General features: G+C 46.4%; 1 protein-coding gene across 3 annotated transcripts in view; it reads right to left on the reverse strand.

The window, feature by feature from the left end:
• Positions 1 to 12,591, reverse strand: part of AIFM3 (apoptosis inducing factor mitochondria associated 3) — a 39,438-nt gene that overhangs the window by 6,148 nt on the left and 20,699 nt on the right. For 2 of the 3 annotated variants that reach the window (XM_061602553.1, XM_061602551.1), the window contains 13 exons: positions 12,440 to 12,549; positions 11,393 to 11,437; positions 10,471 to 10,567; positions 8,725 to 8,837; positions 7,340 to 7,426; positions 6,769 to 6,860; positions 6,155 to 6,285; positions 5,202 to 5,317; positions 4,694 to 4,765; positions 3,950 to 4,013; positions 2,349 to 2,425; positions 1,430 to 1,547; positions 131 to 229 (listed from right to left, as the gene is read on the reverse strand). In XM_061602553.1, coding sequence (XP_061458537.1) covers positions 131 to 229; positions 1,430 to 1,547; positions 2,349 to 2,425; positions 3,950 to 4,013; positions 4,694 to 4,765; positions 5,202 to 5,317; positions 6,155 to 6,285; positions 6,769 to 6,860; positions 7,340 to 7,426; positions 8,725 to 8,837; positions 10,471 to 10,567; positions 11,393 to 11,437; positions 12,440 to 12,549 — 1,221 coding nt within the window. The remainder of the gene's footprint in view (positions 1 to 130; positions 230 to 1,429; positions 1,548 to 2,348; positions 2,426 to 3,949; positions 4,014 to 4,693; positions 4,766 to 5,201; positions 5,318 to 6,154; positions 6,286 to 6,768; positions 6,861 to 7,339; positions 7,427 to 8,724; positions 8,838 to 10,470; positions 10,568 to 11,392; positions 11,438 to 12,439; positions 12,550 to 12,591) is intronic. The other variant, XM_061602552.1, reaches the window with a different exon arrangement.

A 12,591-nucleotide genomic window follows, 5' to 3' on the forward strand; every position in this document is an offset into this window, starting at 1 on the left:
GGGGACAGCGTGCCCGCTCCCCACAGAATCTGGCTTCTTGCATCTTTCTCAAGGGCCTTGTGGCCTTACAGTGCAGGGGGCGTGCCATTGTTCGTGCCCTCAGGCCCGCCCAGCCGTGTCCATCCCTTACCTGCATAGCGGATGCTCTTGCCAAACATTGCTGTCCACAGGTAAGGGACTGTGCTGATTTCGGTCCCGTGAGCCAACATGTTGAGTGCAGCTATGCGCCCTGGAATGTGGAGGAACAGCAGAAACAACAGCACCTTAATTCCCATGCAATCGATCTCCACAGCACACCCACCCACCTGCCCAGCCCTTCAGGATCCCCCGGCTGCATCGATCCTCTGAGAATCTGAAACTGCACTCTCATTTAGGAGTGGTTTAGACCAGCCTTTCCCAACCTTTGGGTCCCCAGATGTTGGTGGACTATAACTCCCATCAGCCCCAGCCAGCACGGCCAATGGTCAGGGATGATGGGAATTGTAGTCCAGCAACATCTGGGGACCCAAAGGTTGTTTACACCAGGCTTTGTCAGCCTGATGCCCTCCAGATGTTTTGGACTACAACTCCCATCAGCCCAAACATCATACGGCCATGCAGGCTGGGGCTGATGGGAGTTGTAATCCAAAACATCCCCAGGCTGGCAAAGGCTGGTTTATATGGTCTTCCCTTGCATCCTACAAAGTGTTTTCACATCTGGAGAATAGGAGGTAGAGCTGGATCTATGTACTGCATCAGGGGTAGCCAACATGATGCTCTGCAGATGTTGCTATAAGTATTATTTATTAAATTTGCCAGGAGCCTTTCTCAAAATAAGACACACACACCCTCCCATACACAAGGTGACGTAAGGAAATAAAAACTGCACAGAGTTCAAAACCAAACCATAAAAGAACAATTTATCCATAGAGTAATGAAAATCATCTAACCCCACAGGTTTAATACAATCAACAGTGGCAGAATAATCAATAAAAAAAATCAGAAATCAATAGCTCATAAAGCATCCCATCATATCTCATCAAAAGCAGCCCATATAAGCCTACACAACTGCCTTGATCTGCGGAACTGGCACTGTAACAGGTACCCCATAATACTCATTCCACAGTTGTAAAAAAGCAGCGCCTACACTTTGGAACTCCCTGCCTACTGGCATCAGGCAGGCTCCTTTGGTGCGCATTTTCCGGTGCCTGCTTAAAACATTATTGTTTAGGCAAGCCTATCCAGACACATAGAAACTGCATGTGTTTTAAACTGCTTTTAGCTTACTGTTGATTTTAATTCTTCTTTTAATGTCTTTAAAAGCCGGTTTTTAACAATATTTTACCGATCATTTTAACATGGTTGTTTTTGTAAACCACTTTGAGGTTTTATTACAATCAAGTGGTACATAGATTTTGTTCAATGAAATGAATAAGTGAATGCAACCCACCGTGCATGTGGGCCATCTGCCAGTGAGGGATGTTCACCTTCTTGTTATTCCTCAACGCCAGTGGAAACGCCACGGCATCTCCAGCAGCAAAAACTCCTGGGACACTGGCCTGCATCATCTGGAAGAAAGAGGAAGGATCCCCGTCGGCTGAGAGAACCTTGCAGTGTGTACCATGCTCAGGGCAGGACTGACCACCACGCAGGAGGCCATGAAGAAAGATCTCTTTCCACCCCAAGAATCATATTAAGCAACAGCAGAAAAATCCAAGCACTGGTTTATTAATTGCAGCTATTCCCTATCATAGCTCCTGACCCTAAGGTCTCACGGTGCTCTTAAGACTCAGATGAGGATGAGGCTCAAGCCACTTTTCCCAGGGAAGAACCTTCAGTGGCTTCTCCTGCAGTCTCCTGACTGGGGGATGTGGCCCTAACACCACCCTAAGATATGGAGGACAAATCCATAGCAACCCCTTCCTCTCCTAGACCAGGGATTGGGAAGCTTTAACCCTCCAGATCTTGCTGGAACTCCTAACCATCCCTTATCATTGGCAATGCTTGCTGGGGCGGATGGGAGTTGGAGTCCACCAACATCTGGAGGGCCACCATTTCCCAATCCCAGACCTTGCAGAAGGCAAAGGATACAGAATCGGGCAAGGGTCCTTTAAGGCAGGTTCAGAGGGGGTCTCCCAACCAGGCAAATAACCTCCAGACCCAGGTTCAGCAAGGCAGATGGCATTAGGAGCCCTCACGCCATGTGCATGGTATTGAGCCCTGAAACTCAAATGTGCCCAGATTGCCTCCATCACCTCCACATTTGCTGTTGCTCCTTCAATCTGCCCCCACTTCTGCACCCCCACCATCCTTGCGTTGGAGTCCAGCTTTCTTTCCATGCTCAGAGTCAAGCATTTTGCTGTTTTTACCTTGTTCACCACAATGAAACCTTTGGAGTCCACATTAATGCCACTCTGTTTCAAGAAGCCCGTTGCTGGCATCGCGCCTGCCCGAAAAGGAACGGAAATGTTGTCAGTGGGAGGGCTGTGCACAAACCGCACCCCCTGGCAAATCTGGTCATAAGTGTCCACACAACAACAACAACATGAGCCATTTATAGTAGTGGTGTGCTAAAATTTTCTACTGCATTTTGTAGTTGAAAATGGTCAATGGGGAGTGAACATCTTGGTGGAGGTGTCATGGGTGCTGTGCAGGGTTTCTGTCAGGCTTACCTTACTTTTGAAGGGGCCAAGGGGGGTGTCTGCTAGTGTCCTTGCTTTCATTCTGCAAATCACCTTACCAGTCTTCTGCAACCTCCCTGGCTTCCTGCGCTTCAGTCAAAGCCCAGGGGAAGATGTCAAGATGTTCCTCCATCCGTGGGCCTTTTTCAGATCAGGAAGCCCAGGCAGCCAGGAAGATTGCGAGGCTGCAGAGTGGTAGGGAAATGTTTACAGGCCAAAACAAAACAAAGAAACCCTGTGTCCACCAACATTCTAAAGAAATCTGTGGAAGGTCCATAGATCAGTGGCAGAGCATCTGCCTTGCATTCAGAAGGTCCCAGACTCAATCTTCAGCATCTCCAGGGAGTGTTGAGGAAAGCTGCCTATCTAAAACCCCAGAGAGCTGCCACCACTCAGTTTAAGAACTGAACTAGATGGGCCAGTAGTCTGACTCAGTATATTAAAGGACCCTAGCTCAGTGGTAGAGCATCTGCCTTGCATGCAGAAGGCAGAAGGCCCCAGGTTCAGTCACCCCATAACTCCAGGGAGGGCTGGGAGAGACTCCTACCTGAAACCCTGCAGACTCACTGCCAATCAGTGTGGATAATATTGAGGTAGATGGACCACTGGTTGTGATCCAGTACAAGGCCATTTCCTGTGGCCCTGTGTTCTAAAGTGCCCTGGCAGAAAAATGGAAGCCTTTTTTTGCAGAGGAAGGAAACTTTTCAGAAATTTGAAGACAGATTTCAGCACAGCACTAATTGAAATAATGGATTCCAAGATAACCCTCAGCAGCTGGATGATTACATTTGGAAGTCATCTAGTGGAAATGGATCACCCTTGCAATTGTGATCTTCTACACAAAGTCTGTTGCTACATAACAGTCCATAAAAATGGTGCATAGAACCTCCTCAGGGCCACCAATGTTTTCAAGCATATAAGCTGCAGGTTTCACATATACTTACTATTGCTTGGGTGCTGTATGCCAAATAAACAAGACAGAAGCAGACAAGTTTGGGAACAGCTACATCTGATTAACAGTGATGTTAAAGAACAGAGAGAATGATCAAGAGGCATTAGACCAATGAAGTTTGTTAACAGATTATGAAAAAGAGAATCTGAAATATCAAAAATATCTATTTTTGCAAAATGTGATTGTTTTGTGGGAAAATCTTGTTGGTGTAAATAATCAAGTTTTTTCTGGTTTTCATGTTAAAACTAAAATATTTATGAAAATTAACAAACAAACAGTATTACAATGAAATTTGTTTATGTATGTAAAACTAGTTTATGATACGTAAAAAATTTACCTATGCCTATGACACAGACATCAGCACGGAGAACTTTGCCACTCTTCAGAACAACCTCCTTTAGCTTTAATGGAGAAAAAAGGGGGTGTGTGAAGTGGTTGTAAATGAAGATCAGCGATGACCAAATCTTACACCTTTTTCTTTCATTCATGGGAAAGCACACACCACATTGTGGGGATAGGAAATAAAGAATGTGGGGTTGATGGAAAAGTTGTTCTGTGCTGGCTTTCGCCAGCCTGGTACCCTTCAAATGTGTTGGATTACAACTCCCATCAGCTTATGATGCTGAGACTGATGGGAGTTGTAATCCAAAACACCAGCAGGGCACCAAGTTGGGGGAGGTTATGTGTCGACTGTACTATTCAAAGATAGCAGTACCTACACAGAAGTCATTACCTCATGAGGACAAATTATGTCATAGGATAAATGACACCCACCAGATATATATGTCAAATCCAACCCAGGATATCACATTAGGGTAAATGACGTCGGGTTGTTTTTTTTCAGTCTGTGCATGTACAGATTCTTGGGACATCTTAACACCTCTCAGTATAATTGCCACATGGGACTAGATTCTTTCTAGATCTATGCAACTTACATAGCAACTTTCCCATCAGCCCCAGCAGGGCAAGAAGCACAAAGACTGCATTTTCACTATATGCCCTGGAGCTTTTAAAGGGATGGGGTACCATCTTTAGGCAAAGTCCAACGAATGGTGCCCAAAGGTCATTGCAGACACCCTACCTTGCCCTCCTGTTCCCGCAGCTCTGATACCTCTGTTTGCATGTAGAATTTCACCCAGTTGTTTTCAAACATCTGTCCAAGAGGAGGGGGGGGGAAGAGAGGTGTGGTGTACCAGTTAGAGTGTCGGACTGGGACATATTTAAATTATGGATGATTATATTATAATGTTTGTGTGGCTAATTTCTTTTATATATTTTTTAAACATTTAGAATAATATTTTTGGTAGTAAGGGGTACTTACTTTAACAAATAATGGGTTGCCGCCAACTAATTTTTACTCAGAGTAGACCCACTGAAATCAATGGACCTAAATTACCAATGTCCATTAATTTGTATGGGTCTACTCTAAGTAGGAGGAACAGTGGCTACAATAATAATTGTCCCCTCTGTACTTGAGTCTGCACTGAAGTTTCCAATACATTAACAGTCAAAACTGCAGCCAACTCTCTTCACCGCTCCTGTTCCTTCCCCACTTCTGATGTTTCTCAGGCGATCAAAAGAGTCACTACCTTCATGATGGCTCGCCCAACTTTCTCCCCAAAAAACTTCTTGAAGGGTACTTCCTCCAGCTCCACTACTGAGACGGAATGGGCCTTCTCCATGAGATATGCAGCCACTTCCATCCCTGGGAAAACAGAACCAGCAACGAGACAGAGTGACACTTCTGCAGAGGAAGCCATGTTAAGGAACACACTTCCCCAAACAATACATGGACCAAAACGCAGCTTTCCTTGAAACTGGCACTTCTCTGAATTTTATGTTGCAGTTCTCCAAGCAAATATTGTGTCCAAAAATGTGTCATACAACGATGCATTATGTTACGGGAAATTGCTTGCAGAAATGTGCATATTACACAAAGTTGCATACAAAAATGTGCCTAAAATGCTGATGAATTTTCATGAGGACTTTTTTAATTTTAAAAAATCTGCAAACAAATGCATACATGTGGTAAATGGAAGATACAGCCAGTGTGGTGCAGAGGCTAGAGAGTCAGACAAGGACCTGGGAGACCAGGGTTCAAATCCTCACTCAGCCATGAAGTTCACTGGATGGCCTTGGACCAGTTGCTGCCTTTCCACCTAACCTTACTCACAGGGTTGTTGTGAGGATAAAATCAGGAGGGAGAGAACCATAAATTGAGATTCGTGCTCCTTAGAGGAAAGGTGGGATGGATGATAAAAAATGAATAAATAAATAAGATTGAAAAACACAGGGTCACCAAAACTGACAGACTTGTCTGTCCGTCCTAGAACTGACCATAATGAAAACTACGGGAGGTGAGTCAACTGACTCTGCCCTGTATTCCAGACCCAGGACAGCTTTTCTCATCACATTTTACTGTTGCAGGGAAACAGGATATGTAAACAAACAAACAAGAAATATTAAAAGCCATAGTCGAAAAGCCCATGCCAGGTCTATTAAAAAACCTGTTCTGGTCTTCTTTCAGTGCAGAAGTGCTCACCTAGAAAAGAGGCTCCTACAACAATGACATTTTTGCCGGTGGCCAGCCTCACCACCCGGTTGGCGTCTTCCACTGTCCAGATGTTAAAAACATTCTCCACTTCTTTGCCTTTACAGCTGAGGGTTTTGGGCCTGAAAAAAGCATGAATGCAGAGGAAGGCTGGAGCTGAAACAAAATTCTATAAAACCAATGCCTAACAAATGTTCAGATTTCGCAGTATGAATCGTGATGTCAAAACAATGACCACAAAATACACGGCCACTGTACTATACCCCAAACTCCTGATTGTTCAGAGTAAGCAGGTAGGAAGATAGTTTTCAGTGGTTCCGTGGCAGAGCATCTGCCTTGCGTGCAGAAGGTCCCAGGTTCAATCCCCCACAGCATCACCAGCTAGGGCTGGGAATGTCCCCTGCCTGAAGCCCTGGAGAGCCATTGCTGCCAGTCAGTGTGGACATTACTGAGCTAGTCTGACTCCATTTCATGCAGCTTCCTGTGTTCCACGGTCAGTGCACAGTGAAAGGGGAAGCCACAGCCATTCATGCCCTTCCCAGCTCTCCTACATTCAAAATGGCAGCTTCAACTTCGGGTGCACAAAAGGCTCGCTTGTCACTTACATGTTCCCTGTTGCAAGCAGCACTTTGTTGTACTCCATCTTAAACCCATCCTTGAATACGGCCGTCTTGTTCTTAACATCTACGGCCACAACCTGAAATCATTAAGCAGAACATCCAAAGGAACATCAAAAAAGACAAGAGCTAAGGGCCAAACTAGATGTTCCCTTAAACCACCCTTTGCCAGCCTAGTGCCCTTCAGATGTTTTGGACTACAGCTCCCAGCCAGCCAGCACAGCCATTTTGGACTACAGCTCCCATCAGCCCCCAGCCAGCACAGCCATTTTCCACTACAGCTCCCATCAGTCCCCAGCCAGCACAGCCATTTTGGACTACAGCTCCCATCAGCCCCCAGCCAGCACGGCCATCTTGGACTACAATTCCCATCTGCCCCCAGCCAGCACGTCCATTTTCCACTACAGCTCCCATCAGTCCCCAACCAACACAGCCACTTTGGACTACAGCTCCCAACAGCTTCCTCTAGCGTACAATATATCTGATACCCCCCCCACATCCCCTCCATGACTTTTGTTCTAGACATGCACTAACCACTCCTGTACACACAGACACTCACCTGCATTTCTGTCAGGACCTCAATGTCATGCGTACGAAAGAATTCCTTCGGGCGCAAAGCAATCTGGTCAGCGTGGGAATCCATGGACTGAAATGAGACACCATTTTTTATCCTTAGCAGTTAACAAAGTCTAAAGCAGAGGCTGCCAATGTTTTCTGGTCTGTGGGAACTTTGGGATTTTTCAACGAGTACAATGGGCACCACCCCTGCTGTGACTTCTCTCCCTTCTCCATCAGATCAGCCCTCCTTACCCCTCACCCCCCCCCGAGAGACTGAAAAAGAGAACATCCCTGCATACAAGCTTCACTTTTCCAAGGGATCTGGGTAACAGTCCGATCCAGTAGAATCAATCTGAGCCTTGATAAGAACAAAGAGCTGAGAGAGGAAGTGGGAGACAGCGTCACTTTTCTCAACTACCTCCTTCAGTTCTATGCACTTTTCAAGGGAAGAAAAGGGAACGGCCCTCACCACTTCACAGCGAACAAGGGGGCAATGAATGGGGGAGCTCAGAGGCTTTGAGGGCACCAGGGGAAGACCTCCAGAGTGCCACACTGGCAGCCCCTGGTTTAAACCACAACAGAGCCCAGCTATAAGGGAAGGTGAAGTGGCCTGCTTCAGGTGCCAGCACAATGGAGCGGGGGGAGGGGGGAGACAGAGAGAAAGAGATGAAGAATGGGTGTCTGAACAAGACTTTATAAAGTGGGGCTTTAGTGAGGGAGCGCACCATTAGGGCTCTGCTTGGGGCCTCCACGGGACACTCCAAGATGGTGGGAAGAGCTGTAGTGTTCTAATTCGGAGGCTAACCTCGATTATCATTGTCTGTACTTTCTCACTACTTACAATCGCACCCTTTTCCCAAACCATTGGTGAGATCCAGGGTTAGTCACGTTCACCTACTGATTTCACCAAGAGTGATGTAATTGGGTGTCGCCTCATTCTATGCCTGTAACCAGTGGCGACTGGCGGCCCCATGTCAGCGGAGCAGCAGAATCTACTCTGGGTTTTACTCCAAGCTTTCAAGGCGCTGTCCAAGGTGCCGAGCCTGGTCTGGGATTATGTGTCAGCACTTTGGACAGCGCCTTGAAAGCTTGGAGTAAAACACAGAGCAGATTCCACTGCCTCACTGACATGGCGCCACCAGCCGCCGCTGCCTGTAACTCAATATAAAACGCCATGTATCTGCCGAAATGGACTATAGTGGCCAACGTGGCACCCTCCAGACATTGTTGGGCTATAGTTCTCATCGGCCGTGACCACTGACCATTGTAGCTGATAGGAGTAGCAGTCCAACAATATCTGGAGGGTGCCATGTTGGCTATCCCTCCACTAGGATTTACCCTCAGCAAAGCTTTACGAGACCAGAAAACAAGCTGGATGATACAAACCTTACTCAGCTTGGGCCTGTCGTAGGGCAAGTGTCTGTCCATGGTGCACATCACGATCCTATCCGAGAAGCCTTCTTGCCGTAACGTCTCAGCACACACCAATCCAGCAGGGCCTGCAAAAGGAGGACATCAGCGTTACAGCCTCACATCAGCTTGCTCAAGTTTTAATTGTCATCAAGGCTTCTTGCAAAGAATTCTGGGAATTGGGCTTCCACTTTTTTCCGCGCCTATGGGGGGGCGATGCTCTCCTTGGAGAGTACAGCTGGGGAGGCAAGAGATAGCCTTTCCCTCCCCTCCAGCTGTGATCAAACACACATACCTCAATCGTACAACTATTATGTTTTCGGGAAAAACCTTCTATTGTTGGGAGGCATGATTTTGGGAGGGGTGGGTTAACCTAAAGGGCAAGAGGTTGAGGAAGGCTGTCTTAAATTCTCGTGAAAAGACTGCTTCTCAATCCGTTTCCACCTGTATTAAAAAAAACTTCTATGATTGTGTTTGAATAAATAGAAAATCAGAAGCTAATCTGGCTTTATCATTGTTGTTGTATTGTGCTGGGGATCTTTTATCTTGTGTTTTGAATTAATCTGCTGTTTTATGAGTGTTGTATGGTATTTTTTAAGGGGGAAAACATTATAAAATAATAATTAATAAATGGTAGAAAGTATAAGTAGACCTCTCAGTAGCAGGCCAGGAGGACTATTGGCCATACTTGAGGATATGATGGGGATATATACAAACAATAAGCAAAATATATTCTTTTATAAAGCTATAAAGGTTTATAATATTTTAATAGTTTAGTAGCCAGCCAGAACCTTTTTCTTTTCAGAGCTGTCTTTCCTGACTGTGCTGAGATGTATGGTACAGCTTGAACTCAATGGAGGTGAAGATAAGATAACACTGAAAAGACACTGAACATTCCTGTAGTCTCCAAGACGTAGAAAGGGTTGCATTAACTAAAATGCTTTGCTCATAGCGAAAATGTACTGATATGCGAAGTGCTGATCATTGCAAAATTGGCTAAGAACATAATGTAGACAGTGTAATGCTCATGCAATGCTGGTGTGTAACCTCCTGATTCGTTAATGCTAAAGTCTTTGTCCTGGAATGTATAAAAACCCAGGCAAGCAGTGCCATGTGGCAGCTCTCCACCAACATCGTGGGAGACTGACCGTGCGTACGTAACCAATAAAGGCGGAACTTTGCTGCAGGCCTGTGTCTTCAATTTCATCTAGGACCCCCGGTCCAACGAATTCCAAAATTCCCCGTCAGATAGACATGGCAGAGGCCACTACGGCAGAGACAGGGAGCCTTGAGTCAGGCCCAGGGGCCAAATGCAGCACTCTGTCTGGCCCTTGGGACTCTCTCCAAGCCACACCCCATTCCCAGCCATCTCCTGCTTTGCTCCCTCCTCAAGTGTTTTTGCCAGGCTGGATCATGCCTCTCGATTGCCTGGGCGGAGGTGAGAGAAGGAGGGGTGAGTGTGTGTAGCAGAAACTAGACTACTGTGAAAATTTACATTTGTTGCTCTGCCTCCACCTGACTCTGGCCCTGCCCACCACTGACATGTGACCCCTGGAAGGTTGCCCAGAAGGGAACGTGGCCCTTAGGCTAAAAATGTTCCCTACCCCTGCAGTACAACAACTCGCCATCTCTTCAGTAAAGTCACACACACACACACACACACACACACACCAGGCTTGATCTTCTGCTGCCTTTGCAGCCCACTTTGGCTCGTCATTGTACCTGCCCCAATGATGAGTACGTTTGTGCTGGTGATGCTGTAGTTGCTCAGGGAGATGCACTTGGCCATCACCTTTGTCCGCCTTTGCGTCTGAAGAGCCTGAGGGCCATTAAGAAGACTACGTCAAACATCAATCAAAGCCCTTAACGCTCTGCCAACTTACACACAATATTTTTTTGGGGGGGGAGGTCTGGAAAAGCATCCCTGTGAGTTTCCAGATGACTATTGGCCAGTACCAGTGACGTCAACAATGCACTTTCTTTCTCCCCCAAACCCCTAAAATCTTTGGAGCGTTTTTGATTTTATGTTGGCTTTTGATAAGGTGTAAGATGGACATATAAATGAATGAACATACGCGCGCCCATTTTCTAAAGATGTCAAAGGTCGGCAGTGTATCTGATACTAGAGCGGGGAGGGGCAAGATTGATGGCGGCTCCAGCATTCAACTTAGTGGAAGATATGCCTGCAGTGCGAACCCAGGCTCCCAATGGAGGTGAAGAACCTTCTGGGACTGGCCTTAAAATCTCATGTGGGTCCTTACCTCTAGTCTGCCTGGGAGTTGGAGGGCAAGTCACTGCCTTCCCCACAGTTCTGGGACGGTGCTTAATGGCATATGATGGCTATTGCTTTCCCAAGTTCACAAAACTGCAAAGGTGTTGTGCTTCTTACCTGCAGTGAGATCCATGAGTTCCAGATAGCCTGCCTGGAACTCACAGTTCCCACCATGGGCAAGATCCATGAATACCTCTTTGCACATCACATCACATCAGAGACACAACCCATCTTTGGTTGCACTGCACGAGCCATCTGTTCTTACTTACTAAGGAGTGAAGTCCTATTGGACTCTGTGGTATCTACTTCTGAGTAACCAGGTGGAGGCTTATGTTGCAGGATTTTGCATGGGGATCTCAACAACTGTCTCACCTGTTTGCTTGCTCGGATGTACACTTTCTCTTTCTCAATTTTCACCTAGAATCAGAAATATTTCTTTAAAAAATAAAAGTTTTATAATCAAAGTTTTCACCCAGTAATTATAAAAAACCCTCCCCCAAGCAAAAAGTAAATAGTCCTACAAAAGACTGCAGTCTTCACCAACCCGATGCCCTCCAGATGCTTTGGAGTGCACTCTGACTGGGGATGACTGTGTTCCAGAACATCTGGAAGGCATCAACTTGGCAAAGAATGGCCTACACTGACCAGCAGCAGCTCTCCAGGATTTCATGCAAGAGTCTCTGAGCGCTGCTTGGAGATGCTGTCAAGGATGGAAACTGGGGCCTTCTGCATGCAAGGCAGATGCTCCACCAGTGAACTCTGGCCCTTCCCATAATGTGGAGGACAGTCCACGGGTGAAACCTCTGAGGAATTTCAAGGGAAGTCAAAAAATGTTTGTGGCTGCGCACACATCATACATTAAATGTAAGTCACCTGCAGACTTCTTAGGTAACAAGCAACTAATAAGAAATAATGATATTATTAAAAATAATACATTGAAAGCACATTTTCACACACACATACATATACATCTTGAGAACTGAAGGGTGCTAGGAATTGTGGTGGCGTGCAGGGTAAACTACAGTTCCCAGATCCCTAGAACAACGTCTTACAATTCCCAGTAGAAGTAATTCATATCTGCACACAATTTGCCATGTCAAAGGGGAAGGACAGGCTCCAGAGAGTGGCGCATGTGGGCATTGGCCAGGGTCCAAGACTAGCAAAGGGACCCCAACACCCAACAATGATGCCCTACTCAGTTTGCATGGAGCACAGTCAGCAGGAAAGAATTCTCCATTCCCACACCCCATCCCTTTGGGGTTAACCGGGCCTCACTGAACGCAACTTGCCCCAGGGCCTCCAAAATTCTGAACGGCTGCTGAAGATTCCCATTCCACAAAGAATCCAGATGTGATCACCCTGATGTGACTTTTCTCAAAATAGTTTGCCAGCCTGGCATTTTAAACCTGGCAGCCTCACCTGAAATTTCGGCAAGCTGTCCAAGCCTGGATAGTCTTCTATATCGCCTGTGCCGATGTTAAAGCAAGCCCCATGCCAGGGACAGCGCAGGCGTCCCTTGGACAAAACCCCTGCAGAAAGAACACAAGCCAGAGTGAGTCTAGCAGCCAGTA

The sequence above is a fragment of the Rhineura floridana genome, chromosome 19 (genome assembly GCF_030035675.1).
Source record: "Rhineura floridana isolate rRhiFlo1 chromosome 19, rRhiFlo1.hap2, whole genome shotgun sequence".
NCBI lineage: Eukaryota > Metazoa > Chordata > Lepidosauria > Squamata > Rhineuridae > Rhineura > Rhineura floridana.